We start from the raw sequence: 20,765 nt of genomic DNA, 5'->3' as shown, positions 1-20,765 counted from the left end.
CGCGCCGCGGTGGACCTGGCGAGGGTGGTGGAGTCAGCCGCGCCGGAGGAGATGCCGCCGCCATTGACAGTGGACGAGGAGGTCCGGCTCGAGTGCTTCGCCAAGAGCAGCGGCGCGGTGCTCTTCCGGCTGTACCATGGCTGCCTCTTCGAGCTCAGCTTGGCGACAATGGAGGTCAGGTTCATCGGCTACTATTCCTTACCGGCGGGAGAAGAAGCTCGCCGCGCACCTCCGTGTCGTGAAGTAGCTCCGTCCCGCCGTTGTTGTGCGCGTCGGCCATGGATGCGAGCACGGCGGCGGGCGGCCACGAGCACGGCGGCGGGCAGCCATTGTCGTGTGCGTCGAACAGGCCAGCTGCTCACTCATCACGCAGTCTCTGGACATGGCGGGCGCGCGCGGCCACGGATCGAGCACGACGACAAGCTACTACCGTTGCATGCGTTCGTTGGGTTTGCGTCAATGTTCCTCCGCCGGCGGCAGCGGCGGTTTCATGTGGTCTCAGTCCATGGGTTTGAAATGGATTCAATCCACTTAGCTACAATGGTTTGGGTTGGTTTGGTTTCAAACATCCTGTGGGTTGGATTAATTTGGATGTTAGAGATGAGAAAGTGGAGTGGACTGGTTTGGTGAGGGTTGGATTAATTTGGATGTTAGAGATGAGAAAGTGGAGCGGACTGGTTGCAGAGGAGGTGGATTGGGGTGGATGCGGCCTGGATTTTAACCCATTAGCAGGCTTCACAACACACATTTGAACACCAACTGGAATATCTTGCTCCTTGTGTCAAGGCTTTAGACTGTGCACAAAGCGGCAGCAAATTTTCAGTTTTTTGTCCCTCATGATTACAGACAATAATGGTACACTTTTACATGATGGAAATCCTACTGGCGTTGCAAAACAGGATGATGGCGTACGTGTTAATTTACCCATGATGTTACCATTGTTGAGATTCAGTTCATTGATGGATATATGATAATTTACTCCAGCAGCATACTGATCCTTCTCCCTTATTTAACAGCTCATATTCCGGTCCCGTAAGGCATAAGAACTGCTTGAACTGCTGGTATGTTCCTCGCTATACGATGTAATACAGTTGCTCGATTTTCATGCTATTGTATTCAGCTACTGCTACATGAACCGCGCAGAGGATCACATCATATATCACCAGACCAAACATCTTCTCCTCCTGAACTTGTCGACATCATCTGAGCTCATTCGTGGCTTTTCAGGAACATCCACAGTTTTTGATTTCCCAACTCGACTATCTAAGCTCTTCCGTGAGATCTGGGAGCACTTTGGAGCTTCTTGGGGTTTCTCAGAGCTTGCAGGTTCTGAATCTTTACTAGAAGCACCCTCCTTCATCGTTATCTCTTTAAGATCAGGTTTTGATGATTTTTTGCCAAGACTTGACACAAACTTCTTCAAGTGCTTGATATAATCAGGATAAAGCTCAAGATTGCAGTGGCCACCACCAGTTAGCCACAACGGTGAATATTTTACTTTGCAAAGTTCCCACAGCTGCTTTCCATGGGAACAGTCAACGACATCATCTGATGTACCCTGATGTAAGCATTAGAATTGTTCAGTTACGACAACAAGAGCACCTAAATTCTAAGATGGCAATTCTGACGATAAATGACAGAACTCAATAACAGAACGTCAGTTAGCCTTCATAACTGTGTTTCTAGATTGTTCTTTTTTTTTTCATTGTCTAATTACCATAATTGGCTCGTTGAGTATTTAGGCACGAATCTTCTATTTCACAACAAATTCAAAGAGGAGTAATCTATCTTCAGGTTCTCTACGCACTAGAGTAATCTATTACATATGAAGTAACTAGCAACTAGTGGGAATGAATATAACAGTAAAACAATTGGACTTACATGAATTACGAGCACTGGGCAATTTACCAGGCCAATTTTGTCAATATTCTACAACATGGAGGGAAAGTACATCAGCATTCAGAAACAAGAATTCCAGGGAGAGATGAAAAGAAATCAAGTTTACCTTATAAATATCAAACCAATATGTCCTTTTGACAGGATATAGTACTCTTAGTCCAGATAAAATGGGACTGTGCAAAACCACACCTCGCAAATTTGGCAAACGAGAAGCAAGATCAATGGTTGGACCACTCCCAACAGACTGACCATACAAGATTATATCCTCATCTGCGACACCATATTTTTCCTTGAGGCAGTTATATGCTGCTTCAATGTCTGCATATGTATTACACTCAGTGGGCTGTTCAATGGAAGAATAAACTGTCCATTAAGATGTGTTAGGTATAATATTAGCTTTGCTACTTAAGCTAAAATTGAAGCAACCAACAAATAAGAACTGAAGGATACCTTCCCTGTAGACCGCCCATATCCAGAATAATCATACCTGTTGAACATATGGTGTCTGTTAAAATGATGCTCAGAAAATCGCATTCTCCTATTTTTTTACTCTATTTAGTGTGTTATGTTTGATAATAAAGCAAGCACCAATCTACAAAGGCCTATTCTGCAATTGAAAGAGATTGAATACTATGACAGGATATAATTTTATACTACATGAGAATGCAGTACATCAAATTTTCCTAGAGTTTTTGACTAAGAGGATTTGTGGTGCTTTGCAATCAATCTGCAATAACAAGATTAGTTCCAGTCTAAAAAAACACTATAGAATAGTTTTCGATTTATGATCATGAAAGGAAATCTGTGACAGAATCAACGGTCAATCTGCACTTTCCAAACAGATAGAGTGGGAATTATGTTGGGTGGTTGTGAGGGTTTCCCTCTTGGAAATTGGAATCCAAAAAAAAAATATGATGCCCATCTCTCTGCACAAGGCAACCACTATAGGTGATCCCCCAGACAGACCCACTAATTATGCCTCGAAATACAACACACCATCTCATCATCAAAAAGGTTTCTTGTGTAAAATCCAAGCTACCACCACAAAATACATTATCTTGCTTTCTTGGCAAAGTCACAATGTAGGGTACACCGGTACAATAGAACAGACCATGTTCTTAGGGTAGAACTAATAGATATTCTGGTATTATTAAAACTGAAAAAAAGAAAGAAGAAACTCTGCATTTCCTGTTAGGTGTTCACAATCTCTTGCACCTTGCCAACTACTTCACTAAGTTTAGGTCCCTAACCTTTTTATTATCTTTAAACAATACAAGTTGTGACTCCAAAATCTCAAGTCTCCTGCTCCAAATTTGCACTAAAGTAGTATCTTCTTATAACAGTAATAATAAAAAGATCAGGTAGTCATTGGGGGCAGTTTGGCAAAAAGCTGCAGTAGAAAAGAGTTAATTTGCCTTGGTTGCAATTTTATATGTATAGTGAAGACAAATGCAGCTAACTGCCTCTACTAAATACAACTGAATTTCCCAATTTCATCGGCCACTAAATGTCATGTCCATTTGTGTGTGATCCAAACATTTTTCAGACTGATTCATGTGTCACAAGGGCAATTTCCGTTAACTAGGTCCAGAGATCAGTGTGAAACCCATCGCTTAGCATAGTTATAACAACCAATCAAAGATATAGGAACAACAAATCTAAGTAATAAATGCGCACCAAATGACTAACACATCGCTAGCACGCCTCTTTCCGAAACAACTCCAAGTTAGTTTCCCCTAATGGAGACCGTATAGCTCCCGGGCCAAATCCAGCTTAAAACTAGCAAAGCAAACGTGCTGAAGCGAGAGGACGAAGAGAGGGTTGGTTACCCAAAGAGATTGATGCGGAGGCGGCGGCTGAGCTCGACGAAGAGGCCGTACATCTGGCCGAGGTCCGCGGCGTTGCCGTGGGAGTAGAGCAGCGTGGCGGAGGCCCGCTCGTGGCGCACGTGCACCCCGACGATCTCGTTCCCGCGCCGCGTGCGGAGGCGCACCACCTCCGTGCCGTCCTCGTCCTCGGCGGGGGCGGCGCCCGACGCCGAGGCGTCCCCGCCGCCGTCCCTCCGCCGGCGGCGCGCGGGCGGGCGGGAGATCTCGGGGATGGCGAGGCGGCCCGTGGCGGCGTCGGCGACGACGGTGTAGGACGGCGGCGTGGGCGGGAAGAAGGCGAAGCGCGCCGCGATGGTGGACGTGACGCCGCCCATGGTCAGCAGCGCCGCCGCCTCGGGGAGCGCGCCGGCATGCGAGAGAGAGAGAGAGAGAGAGAGGAAGGAAGGCTTGGATCGGAGAGGGGTTTGGTGGGGAGGGGGAAGGGAAGGAGGTGGGAGCTCACGCACAGACAACACACACTACTGAGGAACCTTTTCCTCTTCTCCTGTGATGTGCTTAGCTTTGGATTATTGTTTAGTTGGGGGGATGAGATTTAGCGAGAGGAGCGAAGCGGTTGGACTCACCCGGACAGGAATGTCGCGGATCGGCTGAGGCTGGCAGCCGCCATGGCCGCTGATGAGGCTCTCCTCCAACTGGTAGGAGCATTAAGGTGTATGGACCTATGGTTGGTGGGTAGTAACACTGTACTTAAAGTTGAATATAATAAATAAAAACAAGAGTAAAATACATTGCTGGTTTTTAAAACTTAGATTTAATTATTGTATTATCCGTCCTCCAAATCACTTTTGACATGTCTCGGGTATCAATATGATGGTGGTGATAAAACTTTTGTATTTTGGCTCCTCCGAAGCTCCACAACAGAAACAATTTTACAATTACCCCCCTCCCCGCGGATTTGTCCCCGACCTGACCGTCTCTACTCTATTTCTTCTCATGTTTTAAATGGGGGGGGGGGAATCAATGGTGGCATGAAATGCAGAAGCGTAGAGATACACGAGGCGTGGCGAAGGAGGGGAGGAAGGAGGCTAAATGTATGGAAGGAGGGGAGGATGGCGGAAAAGTGTGGTATTTTTGGCATCACTGTCGTGGATGCTCCAAGCAGCTCGTTGTCTTCAAGTCATCGGAGGAAAATATCGAGAATATTGTTGAGACGGGGACTGTCTATCTCTACTCCAAGGACCTCTGACTATTGATGATCTCCGCCACTCTAATCACCATTGTGCCCATCACCACTCAATCCGAAGAGTTGAAGTGATTAGGGAAGGGGTCGAATGCAAACTTTTAGCAATCATGGTTAAAAGTAGCTGAAGGGCTAAAAATAATTGATCTCGATGTGTTGTAGCTGAAGGGCTAAATGCTTACTATTTATTACCACCGTGGTTAGGGAAGGGGTCGAATGCAAACTTTTAGCCATTGTGGACAACCACGTCAAAAACCATAGCTTATCAAAAGTGTTTTGGACTATGGTTGATACATTAAACCAAAATTATGTTTTTGAATGTGCAATTTATAACTTGATGGATCTAACTAACACCTCGGGCCAAGTTTAAGATCTGTTCGCGTATTTTATTCTTAAAAATAATACAAGTATAAAACAAATGATTGAGTAAATTTGAGAACCCTATACTTTGAGACAATGTCTCAAGGAACCTAGGTATATATAAAGGACGCGACTACACCGAGAGTGCTAGCTGGATAGTGCTATAGAGAGACACCTTTCTTTCCAAAAAAAGCTACTAGTACACTCAATATCTACGTATTTTTTTCCTTCTTAGAGAAGTTTCTCTTAAATTACTTATCCGATTTATAATCTGATTATGCCGTTGTGTTTATTGCAATTAAATCTTTACAACAAGATCTCACATGATTATATTTTGATGAAAAAATCACAAATTACTTTTATGATATGTCTAAATTACTTTTAGATTTCACCAAGTTACTTCTTAAACTATAAAAGTAAATTCAGTAAGTCTAAAATTAATTTATATATATTATAGAAGTAACTTAGAACAAAACGAATGTAACTTTGGCATGTCATTTGAAGTAAATTCGTTGTAAAGATAAAAACATGACTCTATCTAGAAACTAAATTAATCAGCACAAATTATGGAATTAACTAAAAAAGTCATATTTTATCCCTACAACGAATTTACTTCTAATGTCGTGACAAAGTTACTTCTGTTTTGTTTTAAATTACTTTTAGAATATATGTAAATTACTTTTAGACTTTATTGAATTTACTTTTATATGTCTAAGAAGTAATTTAGTTAAATCTAAAAGTAACTTATATATATATATGATAAAAGTAACTTATGTATATAATAAAAGTAATTTACAAATATAAATATTTTTGCATCGTAACATAATCATGTAAGATCTTGTTGTGAAGATTTAATTATAACGAATACAATAGTGTAATCGGATTGTAGATCGGATAAGTAATTTGAGAGGAAACTTTATTTGAATAGGAAAAAGACACCCACGTGAACTTTAGTTGAAAGGAAAAAGACACCCACATGGATGAACATCATGACAACGTGCACAATTAGACAGCTCTGAGATGCGTCGCGCTATAGAGCTAAACCGAGAGCGCTCTCGAAATAGATTTCACGATATGTAAAATACACATGTTTCTGTTTTGTTTTCGGACAGCACACGTATCTCATCAGTGATGATGATCATTTTACCATATATTTGCGCTGATAGTATTGAAATACACATCTAGCCCATTTAAAAGACTTTGCTGACAATTGTTCATTTGGAAAATTCCTATTCTTCTCATCATCGAAACAATATGGATGTTATGGCTTCCAGGGTGGACTGGATTTTGTTATTGAAAATGTTGAACAATAAACATGGCTTCTTTGGCTTCTTGAACTATTTGTAATTGTTGGATATGCTTTAAAATAACAAACATGCGGAACAGAAACTTAAGGGCCCCTTTGAATCAAATGATTTTATATAGTAATTTAATAAGATTCAAATCCTATATGAATTTTTTCTATGGGGCCATTTGATTCAAAAGAATAAAGCTTTCCAAATCCTATCAAATTCCTATGGAATGGCTCATTGCATATAGATTTTGGAGAAAATTTAACAAGAGCTCTAACCTCTTGGAAAATTTTCTTTGAGTCTATCTCTCTCATCCGACTCATGCGTTTTTCCCGCAATCCAATCAAACATCAATTCATGCATGTTTTCCTATGTTTTCAATCAACTATTTTACATTTGCATTACTATTAGAATTATGTGTTTTTCTCCTTTTTTTTTTCAATCTTGTGATTCAAATGGGCCTAAATGTATAGGATAATGCATGTTTTGTTGGAATTTCTTCTTTGTAAAATTGTTTGTTATTTCAGAAACAGAGCTGGATTATTAATTGGAGAATATGACTTGGTAGATTTTTTTCTTAACGATAGAATATTGAAAGGAATGTAAGTTATTCTTCAAAGAAACAACTTCTTTCTGGAATTTTCTTTTGACGGGTCATAGCTCTGGGTAGCATTGATAACTTGCTAGTTAAAATTATTGCATTGCAACTTTAATTGTCGTGGACCCCATGAACTTATTTGCATCTCTTTGACTTGTTCTTAGATATACCAAAGAAGATAAAGTCATGTACCTAATTGTTGAAGGAACCAACTTCTCCAAAAAGTGCCAGACAATCCAAACAGAAAATTCAACAATTGTACAACATACTCCCTCCGTCCAAAAAAAAGACAAACCCTAGATTTCCGTGTCCAACTTTGACTGTCCGTCTTATATGAAATTTTTTTATAATTCGTATTTTCATTGTTGTTAGATGATAAAACATGATTAATATTTTATACGTGACTTGTCTTTTTAATTTTTATATAATTTTTTCAAATAAGACGGACGGTTAAACGTTGGACACGGAAACCAGAGTTTGTATTTTTTTTTTTTGACGGAGGGAGTAGATATACAACCTATAGCTAGAATCTCTTCACTTTACAGTAGCATGACAAGTACTGTCCAGTCCATCACATACGTTGACGGGTCCAGGTTCTTTATAGCATTATCGATATCATTCTACGAGAAATAAAAGAGCTGGAATACAATACTAGTATACAAATACACAATAGTGGTGTTGAATTGTTTCACTTTATGGTCATTTTCAATCCTACAAAACATTTAATAATGCTAATTTTTAACACATTATAGCATTATCAAAAATTTTAGCGAAAGTCTTACCAAAATTTAGAATTTTTAAGAGTGGAAATTTTTAGAACTACCAATGTTTGGTAAGGTTCATTTGGTAATAATATGTTTGATTTTCTACCAAATCAAAAATTGGTTATGATAATATTTGGTAGAGTTGAAAGTAGCAACAAAATGAATAAGCCACAAGTAAACACGGTTCCCAGTTCATTTTCTTACGGGTATTTGGTCATGCCCATTGCTTGAAAATTATAAGTGTGCGTCTAGTACTCCCTTCAGTTTTTAATAGATGTTGTTGTTAAATTTTTTACACATGTTTAATCATTTATCTCATTTTAAAAATTTTGTGTAAATAAATAAAATATATTAAGTTATGCTTAAAGTTTCTTTAATAATAAATCAAGTAAAAAAATAATGATAATTGATAATTTGTTGAATAAGACGAATAGTCAAACGCATGCGAAAAGATCAATATCATCGAAAAGATCAATATCATCAATTAAATACCGGAGGTATTACACATGTTTGTAGGAGACGTATTTTAAGTAATATATTCCATAGCATTCACAGATAGCTACTTCATTCGTTCCATATCAATCACATATAGCTATTCTATATATAGCTACAATATATTTATTTGAAATTTTGAAAATATTTGTTACATTTTCTGAATAAAATTGGTCGAATTTGCTTAAAATTTTTAGCTTACACAACCCAAAACATCTTATAAGTAGCATGTTACGGACAGAGGAGAGAAACAGCTGTTAGTTGTTATTACCTCCACCTTCAAATATACTAAGATCGATTATTACCACCTCTGTTTCCAAATGTATGATGTTGATTAGTTCAATTTTGAACTAACAGGTGTCAAACAAAAAGAAATGGAGAGATATTACTATAAGACTGTGGCCTGTGGGAGTAACGTGGTGTGAATTTTCCCCATATATTCTCCTCTCCCTCTGCATAGATGTTAGAGGATAATGAGCTTCCCAGTTCCCACGTTGACAGCCCACGAGAACACACACGCACGGCGGCACAGAAGATGCATGAATCCAAGTGTCCGCGTAGCACCAGGCACCAGCATCTGCACGGCCTCCGCGACAAATTTTCTCCCCCCTTTCATCCGCCGGAAATGGATGGGATAGTAGGAGCTGTGACCTGTGATGAGTGTGACTCCCAATCGGTGGCGGCCTCGCCTCGCCCCCCTCCCCTCCCCTCCCCTCGGCCCCTTCGTTCGACCGTTCCTCGCTTGGTTCAATGCATGCACGACGGCCAGCGACAGGAGATCGGCAGCGCATGATGGCGTTGATGGGCATATGGGAGAGAGGGAGACCAGGTCGCTTCACGTTCGCTGCCTCGCGGGGATAAACTCGCTTGACCACCGGCTCCCCCATCAATGGCTCTCCCCCGCGTGGCCCTCCCACGTGTCTCCTCTTCTCCTCGTCAAAATTCAGCATTTTCCTTACGGCATTCTCATTGTTTATTACTACAAAATAGGTACTCCCTCCGTCCCGTAATAGATGACATTTTTGACTTTTTATTTGCAACGTTTGACCATTTGTTTTATTTAAAAAATTAGTGCAAATATAAAAAAAGATAAGTCATATGTAAAGTAATTTTGATAATAAAGCAATTGACAAACAAAATAAATAATAATTCTAAATTTTTTTTGAATAAAACGAATGATCAAACATTGACAAACAAAAACTCAAAAAGACAAGTAATATGGGACGGAGATAGTAGTTTAGATTGACCCGTGTTAAAGCAAGTTTAACAGTATAGCCAACTACTGACTCTAAATCAGCTATAGTCAATTTAATAGCCAATACATATACTTCCTCCGTCTCTAAATATTTGACGCCGTTGATTTTTTAAAACATGTTTGACCGTTCATCTTATTAAAAGCTTTTGTGAAATATGTAAAACTATATGTATACATAAAAGTATATTTAACAATGAATTAAATGATAGGAAAAGAATTAACAATTAGTTAAATTTTTTTAATAAGAAATTAGTTAAAAATGTTTAAAAAAGTCAACGACGTCAAGGGATGGAGGGAGTAATAGTTACCTATAACATATACTACACTATTGATATCTGGTCCCAACTGTCATATACACATTGCGTCTTGTAGTCCGTGCTGTAGCTATAGCTACAAATATGTAGCCCACTGCCATTCTCTCTCCTATTTTTATCTCCTTGATATATATTTATAGCTGGCTTATAGTTTGCTATTGTATCTGTTCTTAGGTGATAATAGTAGGTTGGAATGACAAAAAAAATATATTTATGTAGAGTGGTTAATAAGGTGGGACTCACCTAAAAAAAGTCTTCAAACATAAGCCATATCATAGTTTAATAAAATAGATATGACCCACCATAAAATGCTAATACCTGTTAGTAAGTTTATACCCTGGTATTAGTTGTTTACCACATTTATAATGTATCTTACCTGGTAATAGGGATTCATTAAATACTTTTTCCACTATTTCACCACATTGTGGTTTCCTTAGGATGGCTCAGTTTTCTTTCGAAATTCCAAGGACAAAAAAAAATACTACTTTCATCCTAAAATATAATAATATAGAATTAGATATGACACATTCCAGTACTATAAATTTGAACATTCCTTGTGTCTAAATTCGTAGTAAGTAGTGGAGCTGGGTTTAGACAGCTCCACAACTCTACTGCAGACCCAACTTCTGAAGCTAAATTTAGGAGTTGGAGCTGTATCAAACAGACCCTATCACAGTAGATTTTGAAGTTATTATATTTTATACGCATAGGCTCTTACTGGTTTTTAGCCAATATTTTAGACATGCCAATTTTTAACAAACAATTCGAACGGTCATTCTATTCCAAAATTTGGCATTGTCATATCTCACCGTTAAGGGTGGTTTCGATAGTTAGGTTATTATCTACTACTCTCTCATTTCTCGCGCGCATATTTCTCAAACTATTAAATGATACAGTTTTCTTTAAAGAAAACTATAACAAAACTATTGTAAACAACCATATTACTATATTCTTAAATTTTAGTTAATATTTAATTAATCATACGCTGATAAGGTACACTGAGATTCCCAACCCCACTTGACAATGATCCGGACAAGCCCAAACTTTCCATGGGCGCATGCGACCAGGCCCGTAAATGGGCTTTTTCTGTCCAGGCCTGGGCTTTTAAGCGGCCTTGGGCCATGGTTGGATGAAACCACAATACGACTCATCTGCCCTCGTTCCTCTCGGCCGCCATGGAAGCAGCGAGCAAGGACCAGATTGGGAGAGGAGGCGGCACCGGAGACGCCGATGGAGGCGACGGGGCGAAGAGGAAGGAGGACGCGCTCGCATCTAGCAGGCTCCTCGACCCGGATTTCAAGCCTTCCAAGCTGTCACAAGATCGGCTCGACAAGTTCAAGGTTTCCCTCTTTTACATTTTGCTGGTTTTTTTTTCTTGATCCAGAGTTCCAGACTCGGAATCCGTTCGAAAGACCAAGTCACGGTAGTTTACGCAGAAGCTCGATTAATTCGCTAATCGCTATCCGCATGGGAAGAAAATTGTCTGTTTGTCCTTATTTGTTGATGCACAAAGGAACATATTAGTGCTTCTTTTTTGTGAAGATATCTGTGGAATTGAGGTCATGTTACTTTGATGATATGCCAATGTTTGAGTTTTTTTTGTGTGTTTTAAGTATATGAACAAGACTGTTAAAGTGTACTCAAACAGGAACGATTAACTAGGAGGAGACATGCTATTGTTATTTCTTAGGCGATAATGTTCTAGGCTTCTAGCTAGAGGCTTTAGTTGACGTCAATGCTAACGGCGAGAATGCCTGATAAGCTATGAGTTGGTTTTGATTTTAATGAACATATGGATTTCAGGGAGAACTTTTGGTTCCTTTTCGGAGCAGGGAAATGCTTCGTTGGTTCTGATGGAGTTTGGAGTATGCAGATTGTATGCTAGAATTTTGGTTGGAACAGAAAATATCCACACCCTATCAGTTACCGGTGCTAGAGACCTAGAGTGTATGTGTTTTTTGGTTTCAAAATTTATTTGTTTGGATTATCGGTCTAGTAAAGATCCAGTATGGCCCTTTCTTTAAGAAAAAGACATTCAACTGCATAATTTCCCTTCTCATAACCATAAGTAACATGACAAATTTCTGAGCGAGTGTTTCTCTTGGCCATGATGGTTTCCTTTGTAAGGCCTGCTGTTCATGCATTTGATTGTTTCCTTCTGATTCTACCGGGTCTATTGTTTGATTTGTTTAGCGTCACAGGAATTACACAAGAAACGGTTGCAAATAAAGGAAAAACCAAAATGCAAAGGGAAATCTAGAGGTACCTCTCTCTCACACACATTTATATGCACTCGTCTTTGTGTTATTATCCGCCTGTCAATTGTTCCAAGCTATTTGATCATCGCATTTTATCTGTTAGGAAGCACAAAGAAGAATACCAAGGTGACCAGTGATTGTAGTATCGTGGATAAGGATGAATCTATCGGCAATGTTGCTATAGATGTACAGCATACAGCATCAGCTGCTGGAACCCAAGTGGTATGTGTGGTTAATACTATTGGAAATTGTGTTTGGACAGTGGAGATTATCTTCCTTTCCCTGGAATCCTGCAAGTTATTCTTTCCGTTGTTTTGTTGTCCTTGGGGAAAAAAAGAGTAATGGTTTGGTTTTTATGACATACTGTAGTGATGAAGTTCTACACTACTACAGAATCTTAGATTAACAACCCAATTGGCTTGACGTATTGAAATGTGTTCAAGTGATGAAAGAATTGCTTTGCCTTGACTTTAGCTAATTCCTACAACTACCATTCAATAAAAAAATGGTAAAAATCAATTTATTGCTTTTATAGTTATAGGTAAAAGTACCTGCTGCAAAAGCAGGAAAACTCTACTAGCATCAAAGTACGTGAAGTATCCGTTGATTACATAATATTCACCATATAGATCACTCTGCAACAGAATTGCAAATAAAAATCTATTGTTAGCTTACATGTACACTAGCCTTTTTTTTGTACAATATGTATGTCAAATTGATAGAGTAAATGTTTACGAGTTGCTTCCTTGACATGGATTCCCAACTGAGTTGGCTTTGTTGATAAGTTGATGTTAGGTGGTAGTGCTTATAACTTTGACATCTTTAAGACATTTGGTTGACTTGATTTACACTAATTTGATTGACTTCTGCTTTTACCCCCATTAATTAATTTTGCAGGATCTTGCATCATCATTTCCCTCAAGGAACAAAAGGAAGTTACATTGGGGGTACAATTCTATCATTATAGTGTGTAGCAACTTCTGTTGTGTTACTTACTCAGCTTTAGCACCCATGCAATTCGAGTGCACCTTTTCATATCTAGCTTTGAGTAAATTGCATTAGCGGTACACGAACTTGTCAGGTGGGTGCAATCTAGTACATGAACTTGTAAAACGCTCGTTTTGGTGCATGAACTTGTTTGGTGCGTGCGAATAAGGTCAAAATCGCACGGCAAGGTTAATCTTGCTGATTTTGTTGTTGATTTAACTCTATGTAAACATGTGTCTAAGAAGGATAAACATATAATAAGGCATAATGATTGCATAAAAAATAAAAATCCAAGTGATGATGCAAGGATAGACACAAAGGAAGATAAAGTGGAAACTAAGTTTACAAATATAACTTTTGTACTATGTGCATGCATGTTATCTACTAATTTATAATTTATAATGTTCAACATAGAAAATTCAGTCTAGTTGTGCCATTTTAGCCTTAGTTTGCACGTACCAGATAAGTTCATGCATCAAAACAAGCATTTTACAAGTTCATGTACTAGATTGCACCCACCTGATAAGTTCATGTACCGCTGATGCAATTTACTCTTAGCTTTTATTAACACTAAATGCACTGAACAGTCATATTTCATCATTCAGAAAGATCATATACGTTGCACAATTCCCCCGGCTGAATTTATACTATTATTTTCTGAATTTAACAAAGAGGGTCAAGTTTAGCTTCTCCAACTTCCCTATGTGGATGGAATGTGGTAGGGAGGACTCACACTGTAATTTAGTGAAAGGTATTTATTGGTGATCTTTTGTATCATGAACTTTGTCTGATGGTCATGAGATGTTCTCACTTAGTCACTTGTCATTAAGAAATCAAGAAACAAGAAAAAACTGATTGTCACCATAAATCTGGTGGAATTGGTAGGATAGTAGTGCAGTTTGGTGTGACACTTCTTTTTGACCTCAGTTGGCAAATGCTCACGAGGCATTCAGCTAGCTCACCTGTTCTTTTGAAAAGAAATCTCTCTTTTGGTGCTTACCAATCGTGCATTGTATCTTTCAGGCTTGATGTTAAAGAAAGGTGGGAGAGGAAAGCAAACATGTGAGTTACTGAAGATCCCTTGTGTTCTAACAGCAAAATCATCCCTCCATGCCAATGTTCTTGTCATGGAGCAGAATAGTTCAGCAAAAATTCCAAGAAACGTGCAGCAGGTTGTCTGATTTTTCAGTGTTGTTTCCTGCAGATGCTGTGAATAGGTCTTATTGTACTGTAGATACTTGAGGCCCACGTAGGGTCTAATCTAGATAATTTGATACTCGCATCTGCACAGCCAAAGCCCTGGGAAACTATTGGCTGGGGCTCTTCTTTTTTGCAATCATGTCTATCTCAACTCCCAAACGTTGTCTAAATCAGAATGATGATGTCAATACAGCTTCTGACGTGTTACTGCTTCTGGTGCCGCAAATTATCAATTGGTTCAAATCCTAACCCTCCTTTAGGATGAAATATAAACTACTAATGGCTCCTTCAACCTATCCCAGTTTGCATTTTTTTTAATACATACTGTGAATCATCGATGTTCTGGCGTCTACATTGCCACTTTGCCAGCAGTTTGTTCCATTTCTAAAATCCTCGGGCGCCACCCCCCCTGCGTACTGCATTTGGACGCTATCTGAATTCTGGATCCTGATGGTTATCTATGTTTTTGTTCGTACTATGATCTGGGGGTCAACGCAAACAGCTTCATCAACTTGCAGCTGCATATGCAAAACTCTCTACCGTGAAGGATCGAATTATTAGTATATAAATCTATCTGAAACCAGAAGATTGAACAGAATATGTAAATGGATGCTACCTGTCGTGAGTTTTTGTACGTTTTGGATCGATAAATTGAACAGAAAAATGTGTTAAATGGAAGCTACCTGTCGTGAGCGGTTGTACGTTTTGGATCGATATAAAAGAAGAGGGGTAATTACGCCGTACTTTTGTCACGTGACGTCGCGTAAGAGCGGACGGCGATAAACCATCGGAGGAGGAGCAAGGGCAAAACCATCGGCGTGGAGATCTGCTGCTGTGGGCTATCCGTCGCTGCTGCTGTGGTCAGCGCTGCTCCTTTTGGGGGAAAATCGGTGAACTTTTTCGTGATCTGAGTTGGAGATCTGCTGGATGGATCAGCGTGGCGGCGAAAACGCCCTGAACCTGAAATGGGTGGAGGATCAGCTGAAGCTGGCTTTTAGAGATTAAAATGTTTCATCCAATTATAAGTTTTTATATTCTGAGATAGATGGAAAAGATCGTTGGTGTTTATCTATTAATTGATGGTATTCGAATTTTAGGATGAAAGAATAACATATACTGTATACTGTAGTTGAACCTTGGAGGGTGGAGGGTGGATTGCTCATCATATACCTGGTACATGACGAGCATTCATTGTAGGAATGACATTTTAGTAGTATTACAATAACAAAAGGATGTGGACAAATCCCACGAATGTAAAGGAGAAGAAACTGCGACGGCCGAACGCTGAAATCGGTCATCGTGTTTGGCCAACAATCATCCGTTGGGCAACATTGTCAAAATTTGTCGTACGAACTTTTTGACTCTTCTGCTTGCCTTCGCTGTAAAAACTTTTCCAAGCCCCCCCCCCCCCCCCCCCCCCTTTCTAAAAAGAGCAACAGAGAAAACGAACTGGTGAATCAAGAGAATTAATACTAGTCGTTCAATCCCCACAAGTGAAGCTGTTCATCTTCACTTGAAATCTGAACTGGCTACCAAGCCCGCGAGAGTACCAATCGATCTCCTAAAAACCGGCCGGTCAATTGTCGCCTCCGGGTTCATGTCCCACTTGAGCACGCTTTAATTCTGAGAATGAGATTGTACTGGTACGAATCAAGCCGACATCACAGGAAAACGATGGACGGCTCAATGACTCGAGAGTATGGAATCAGACTGGGTATAGGTGAAAGCATTAGGCATCCCATGTCATCATCATCATCAATTCATCGTCATCATATATAAACAGTTGCATTAGAGTCGTATAAGCACGTACTACGTAGTACTATCACTTATGAATCTTAGGCAAATTGTTGCCTGACGACAAATGATGGTTCTCACGCGTCCACGCATGTCAATCAAAGTCAGCTGGTGGTAGACGTTCACCGGTTCCAAGTGACCGTCGTCAATCGGTTCATGTCGAGCCTGCCAGAAATGAGAAATCCGTGAGCCTGATTCAATCAGATGGCAGCTTGATTAGTTAATCCACCGTGCACAGGATGATTTGTCCCAGATCATGACTACCAGGGAGGGACGACATGATTCGTGGCGCTCTTATGGCGGATCTAGAAAAAAATAATAGTAAAATCTGAGCAAACTAGATAGAGTTATAGTCCCCTCCGATCTACATATGGTAAAAAAATTTTAGTAAAGTCTTCGTGAGGGCTCTTATACTCTTCACGTCAGTAGTGGAAGCTTAAGACCCCACCGCGCTCATGCTAGATCCACCCCTAGCTGCGCCAATGCGGAATATAGTTTACACGTGTTTAGACAGTCTTGCAAGCTTCATCGCGACGAAACATTCTCGATTATGCTTAAGAACTTTGTTAATTGGGGTGATTAGCATGTATGACTTGTCCCTAAATTAAATTAAGTTAGTTAAGATGGACCTATCAGGGAGCCCTGCTTAACCGGATGCATGTGCTCTGAAGAGACTCCATGTTTCTGCAAAGGAAAGAGGTGTGTGTTAGCAGAAAGTTTTCGAGTACTTGTCCTAACTAAAAAGAAAACCCACCTGTTTTGTATTAAAAGCTGAACTGTACTTGCGTAACAATGTTTGAACCAAATGCCAATTGTTAATAAGAGTGATTAGTCAGCCACAATAGAAGTGGCAAATCTAGTTGATAAGCTAGAATGAGCACATCAAGATTCATAGGTACTATAGTACCAGTCTACCAGAATAGCTTAAAACATAGTCCTGATAAAGAGATTGTGGGCATATTCACTTTAATTGTTAGTTTCAACTCTATTAAATTTTGACACATTAATTCTAGCCTCACCAAAATTTGGTAGAGATTTTATGAGTGAAAGCATCCAAAATTACCGAACTTTAGTAAGGTAGAAATGGTAAGAATATGTTCGGTTGATTGCTCTACCAAAAAAAATGATAGGGTTAAAAATAACAACAAATAAATAGGCCATATATATTGCACTGGCAATCTAAATAGGAAAAAAAAAGTGATTTATCCTCTATTGTGGTAGTCCAATTATCCCTTTCCTGAACTATATTCGACACCCTTAAGCTTCTGAAACCAAACAAATTAGTATCTCCTAAGGCCCTGTTTGGAGGAGTTTCTAACAATTGTAGCTTCTCTCAGAATTTTCAACTCCCCAAATAGTCCAAATTGTCACTTAGATTATGAGAATCCATAGTTACAAAATCCAGACAATGAACTATAAGTCAGAAGTTGGGAAACTCAGTTTTTCCAAATTCTCAAAAGCTGACTATTAATCAACTGCTTCTTAGAATCTTAAACTCCCCAAACATGGCCTAAGTCTAATACCAACTGTTTTGGAATGACGTGGCACTTATGTGATGGTCCAGTCATCATGGCTTACTGTGAAGGAAAAAAATAACGTTGGACCCACATGGCATTCGCTCATTCCTTCTATTCCCTTTCCTGCTGCGGCATATTATCAAACCAGTGGCGGGCATCAGCAAGGTGCCCGCTCTCCAACTCTTGAGGAGCCCATGGCGGCGGCAATCGTCGTGGAGGAGCATGTAGCGGTGTCAATCATCGTCCCATGGAGTGAGACCATGCTCACATGGTCATGTCGCCACTTTCCTTTGGTTTTCTCTCCAGATCTATGCCCGTGAATCACCTAGGTTGTCGCCTGTTGCTCATCGGTGTCTTCTACTCTTCCTTGTCCTTGCTCAACTTGCCACCATTGTCATCACAATGTTGTCCTCGTAGTCTGCCCCCATGCTCCAAGTTCATGGACGCCTCCAATCTTGCCCTCTTCGATGAATATGGTGGCAGCGAGCTCATTTTGCCATTACCAGGGTATGCCTCCCTCGGCTAGCTATCATGTCGTCACGTGTCACCTAGATTGCCAATAATAGTGGTAGCCTCAACTTCTCCCTCGTCTCCCCATCCTGACATCGTAGAGTCCGGTGACAGTTGTTTTGAAATGGCCAAATGTACCCTTATCAGTGCCGGCGGAGAGAGAGCGCGCGTGCAAGGGAGACAAAGAGAGAGGGAGGTGCCTCCTCCATCGTTATAGCCATGGTTGAGAAGAGTGGAGCTCTAGATAAACTTAGGCATCTGCACCGAGTGGTTTGGACGGAAGCGATAGAGGAGGGGGAAATTGAGGTAGGGGCAATGCGGCCATGAGCAAGGTGATGTGAAAGCTTGCAACACCGTCGATTGACATGAGAGAGAGAGGGGGGGGGGAGGAAGAAGATGAAGTAGTGGATGTCATGTGGGGTTCGTCATACTTTTTAAAAATATTATTTCTTTGGTTTCATGACTAAACCGTTGCCACGCGTGCGTCACGTAGGATCGATACCGTTGTGAAATCGGTTAGGGCATAATTTCTCCGGTTGATAAGCTTAGGTATTAGTTTGAGGGGGTAAATCGAACTACTGTAAAAATTTAAAAGTTTAGACGAGTAATTCAGATCTTTTCCATCTAAATAAAGATTAATACTACTATAGTATTACGTACTACTCTCTATGTCTTATAAAAATCCAATCAACATACTAATAATATAAATATGGATAAAGGTTTATCTTTAGGATGTATCAATATAATATACTATATAGATTGAGTTTTTGTTTTGCTTTTCTCAGTTTGGGTCTTCTCTTCTCTTATTTGGTGTGTTTAATTTGTCTTGAACTACACTTTTTTCTGGAGTTGATCTTTGTAATAATTGGCTGTATTTCTTTTTAGCAACTACACTTTTTTCTGGAGTTGATCTTTGTAATAATTGGCTGTATTTCTTTTTAGCAAAGGCCGAGATATTATATTCCATTATTAAAAAAATAGTGTACTACATAAGTACTTTGTTATACTCGTCAATTCATGGATGAGTCAGCCAATCGCGTTGCTCGTTGGCTATCGGGTCGTTGGAACTCCGCTTCCGAGCGAGTAGTTTATTTGATACGTCGCGGTCAGAGATCCGAGCTGGGGGTCCAGTGCTTTCGTCGGGTAGGGCCGTATGGTACGACTGGACGGTGGGCCCGACCGGCCGTGTGGTCCGACGTATCGCGGCTCGTGATCGGCTCGTGTCGGGCCCGTCAGGCCACGTGCCTCCACCCGCCACGCCTCCGCGCGGCTCCCGCTTCCTTGGGGCGAGCCCGATGCTGCCACGGGCACGCGCGGATTGTACACGCAAACGAGGCATTTGGGCACCGTGATGTGGTAGCAATTGAGACCTTTGCTGGGCAAGTACTATAATTACCCATATGTTGCCCCTAAAAATGCCACATTAGATTGAGTGATGATGTAGAGGAGAGAAGTGAGGAGAGAGATGATGAGCCACCCCTAAATCAAGAGGTAATCTCCACACAAATTTCAAGAAGGATGTGAGAGTATTAGATATATTAATATTTGTATACTAGAGGTGATACATTATATGAGTTGCCTCTTAGTTCATGATTGAATAAAATAGATAAATTTAGAGGTGATAGTCACATCTACCATAGCACTTGCCGTTAGGTACTACTAGTAGTAGTCGGGGCAATCAGGCATGGTGGTCATTTAATATGATATTTCGATTACTAGGTAATACAGTAGAAGTAGTAATACGTTGGTTTATAATAAATTACTGCAAGGGTTGTCAAAAAATATTACGGGTTAACATGTCAAGTTTCTTTAAAAGAGGAATACTATAGTAAGGTATCATGTTTGAACCGTATCTCCGAGGTATCAACCGATATCTATCATGTATCAAACGATACCTTTGAGTTATCATCCCGTATTTTCTTTGTACAAACTTATGATTGGTGTTCATATAGTATTTTTCTAAACATCGTTGTGAACATTTCCTTAATTAGAAACGTGAATGGTGATAATATTCAGTTTCTAGGCAAAAAAAAAACGGCGGAAATGGTTACCTCTTTTTTTTTCTTAGACTAGACTTTACAATTATCTGTTTTTTTTTCATAGCAAGGGGCTTTACAGTTCCAATTGTAATACTTCTTCGTTTTAAGCTTTTTCTTGTGTATATTTTTGCGTGTGCTAATGGTGTGCTTAACAGATATATATAGTACCTATAATGTCAATTCGATCGATCTTACTACGTATTATCATCACCAGAAACAGCATAAAAGATTTCAGTTCTTGTTCGTGCAGGAAATTAATACTCCTTCAGTCTTTGTATTTGTTACTAGCTAAGCTAGCACACCATGAGTCATCGTGATAGGGACATTCCTGAGTAATAAAATGCGCCAGCTTAATTGTATGCGACGGGGAACATTTGGTCCATGTAAACGGTTAAATTCCATGACTTGTCAACTGTT

At 39.9% G+C, this 20,765-nt stretch overlaps 2 protein-coding genes across 2 annotated transcripts; one reads left to right on the top strand and one right to left on the bottom strand.

Moving 5' to 3' along the window:
* Positions 1–747: 747 nt before the first annotated feature.
* LOC127762495 (uncharacterized) lies at positions 748–4,364 on the bottom strand. Its single transcript, XM_052287015.1, has 5 exons — positions 3,729–4,364; positions 2,350–2,386; positions 2,006–2,242; positions 1,882–1,929; positions 748–1,558 (listed from the first exon to the last, which is right to left on the bottom strand). Exons 1-5 carry the CDS (start codon positions 4,100–4,102, stop codon positions 1,160–1,162), a joined length of 1,095 nt encoding a protein of 364 aa, XP_052142975.1. The 5' UTR covers positions 4,103–4,364; the 3' UTR covers positions 748–1,159.
* A 6,831-nt stretch (positions 4,365–11,195) lies between these two features.
* On the top strand, positions 11,196–14,759 carry LOC127766191 (uncharacterized). The gene is made up of 5 exons (XM_052291265.1): positions 11,196–11,383; positions 12,245–12,305; positions 12,405–12,523; positions 13,199–13,248; positions 14,312–14,759. The coding sequence occupies exons 1-5, from the start codon at positions 11,219–11,221 to the stop codon at positions 14,352–14,354; spliced, it is 438 nt and encodes a 145-aa protein (XP_052147225.1). The 5' UTR covers positions 11,196–11,218; the 3' UTR covers positions 14,355–14,759.
* The last annotated feature ends 6,006 nt before the right edge of the window (positions 14,760–20,765 follow it).

The sequence above is a fragment of the Oryza glaberrima genome, chromosome 1, assembly GCF_000147395.1.
Source record: "Oryza glaberrima chromosome 1, OglaRS2, whole genome shotgun sequence".
Taxonomy (NCBI): domain Eukaryota; kingdom Viridiplantae; phylum Streptophyta; class Magnoliopsida; order Poales; family Poaceae; genus Oryza; species Oryza glaberrima.
Note: the sequence above shows the minus strand (reverse complement) of the source record. Positions and strands in the feature narration are given on the sequence as shown.

Coding starts and splice junctions, on each gene's coding strand:
- LOC127766191 (XM_052291265.1), top strand. CDS start 11,219: ATGGAAGCAGCGAGCAAGGACCAGATTGGGAGAGGAGGCGGCACCGGA. Junction 11,384..12,244: donor ATCGGCTCGACAAGTTCAAG/GTTTCCCTCTTT, acceptor TTAGCGTCACAG/GAATTACACAAGAAACGGTT. Junction 12,306..12,404: donor ATGCAAAGGGAAATCTAGAG/GTACCTCTCTCT, acceptor TTTATCTGTTAG/GAAGCACAAAGAAGAATACC.
- LOC127762495 (XM_052287015.1), bottom strand. CDS start 4,102: ATGGGCGGCGTCACGTCCACCATCGCGGCGCGCTTCGCCTTCTTCCCG. Junction 2,387..3,728: donor CTCCGCATCAATCTCTTTGG/GTAACCAACCCT, acceptor TATGTTCAACAG/GTATGATTATTCTGGATATG. Junction 1,559..1,881: donor GCCCAGTGCTCGTAATTCAT/GTAAGTCCAATT, acceptor TGCTTACATCAG/GGTACATCAGATGATGTCGT.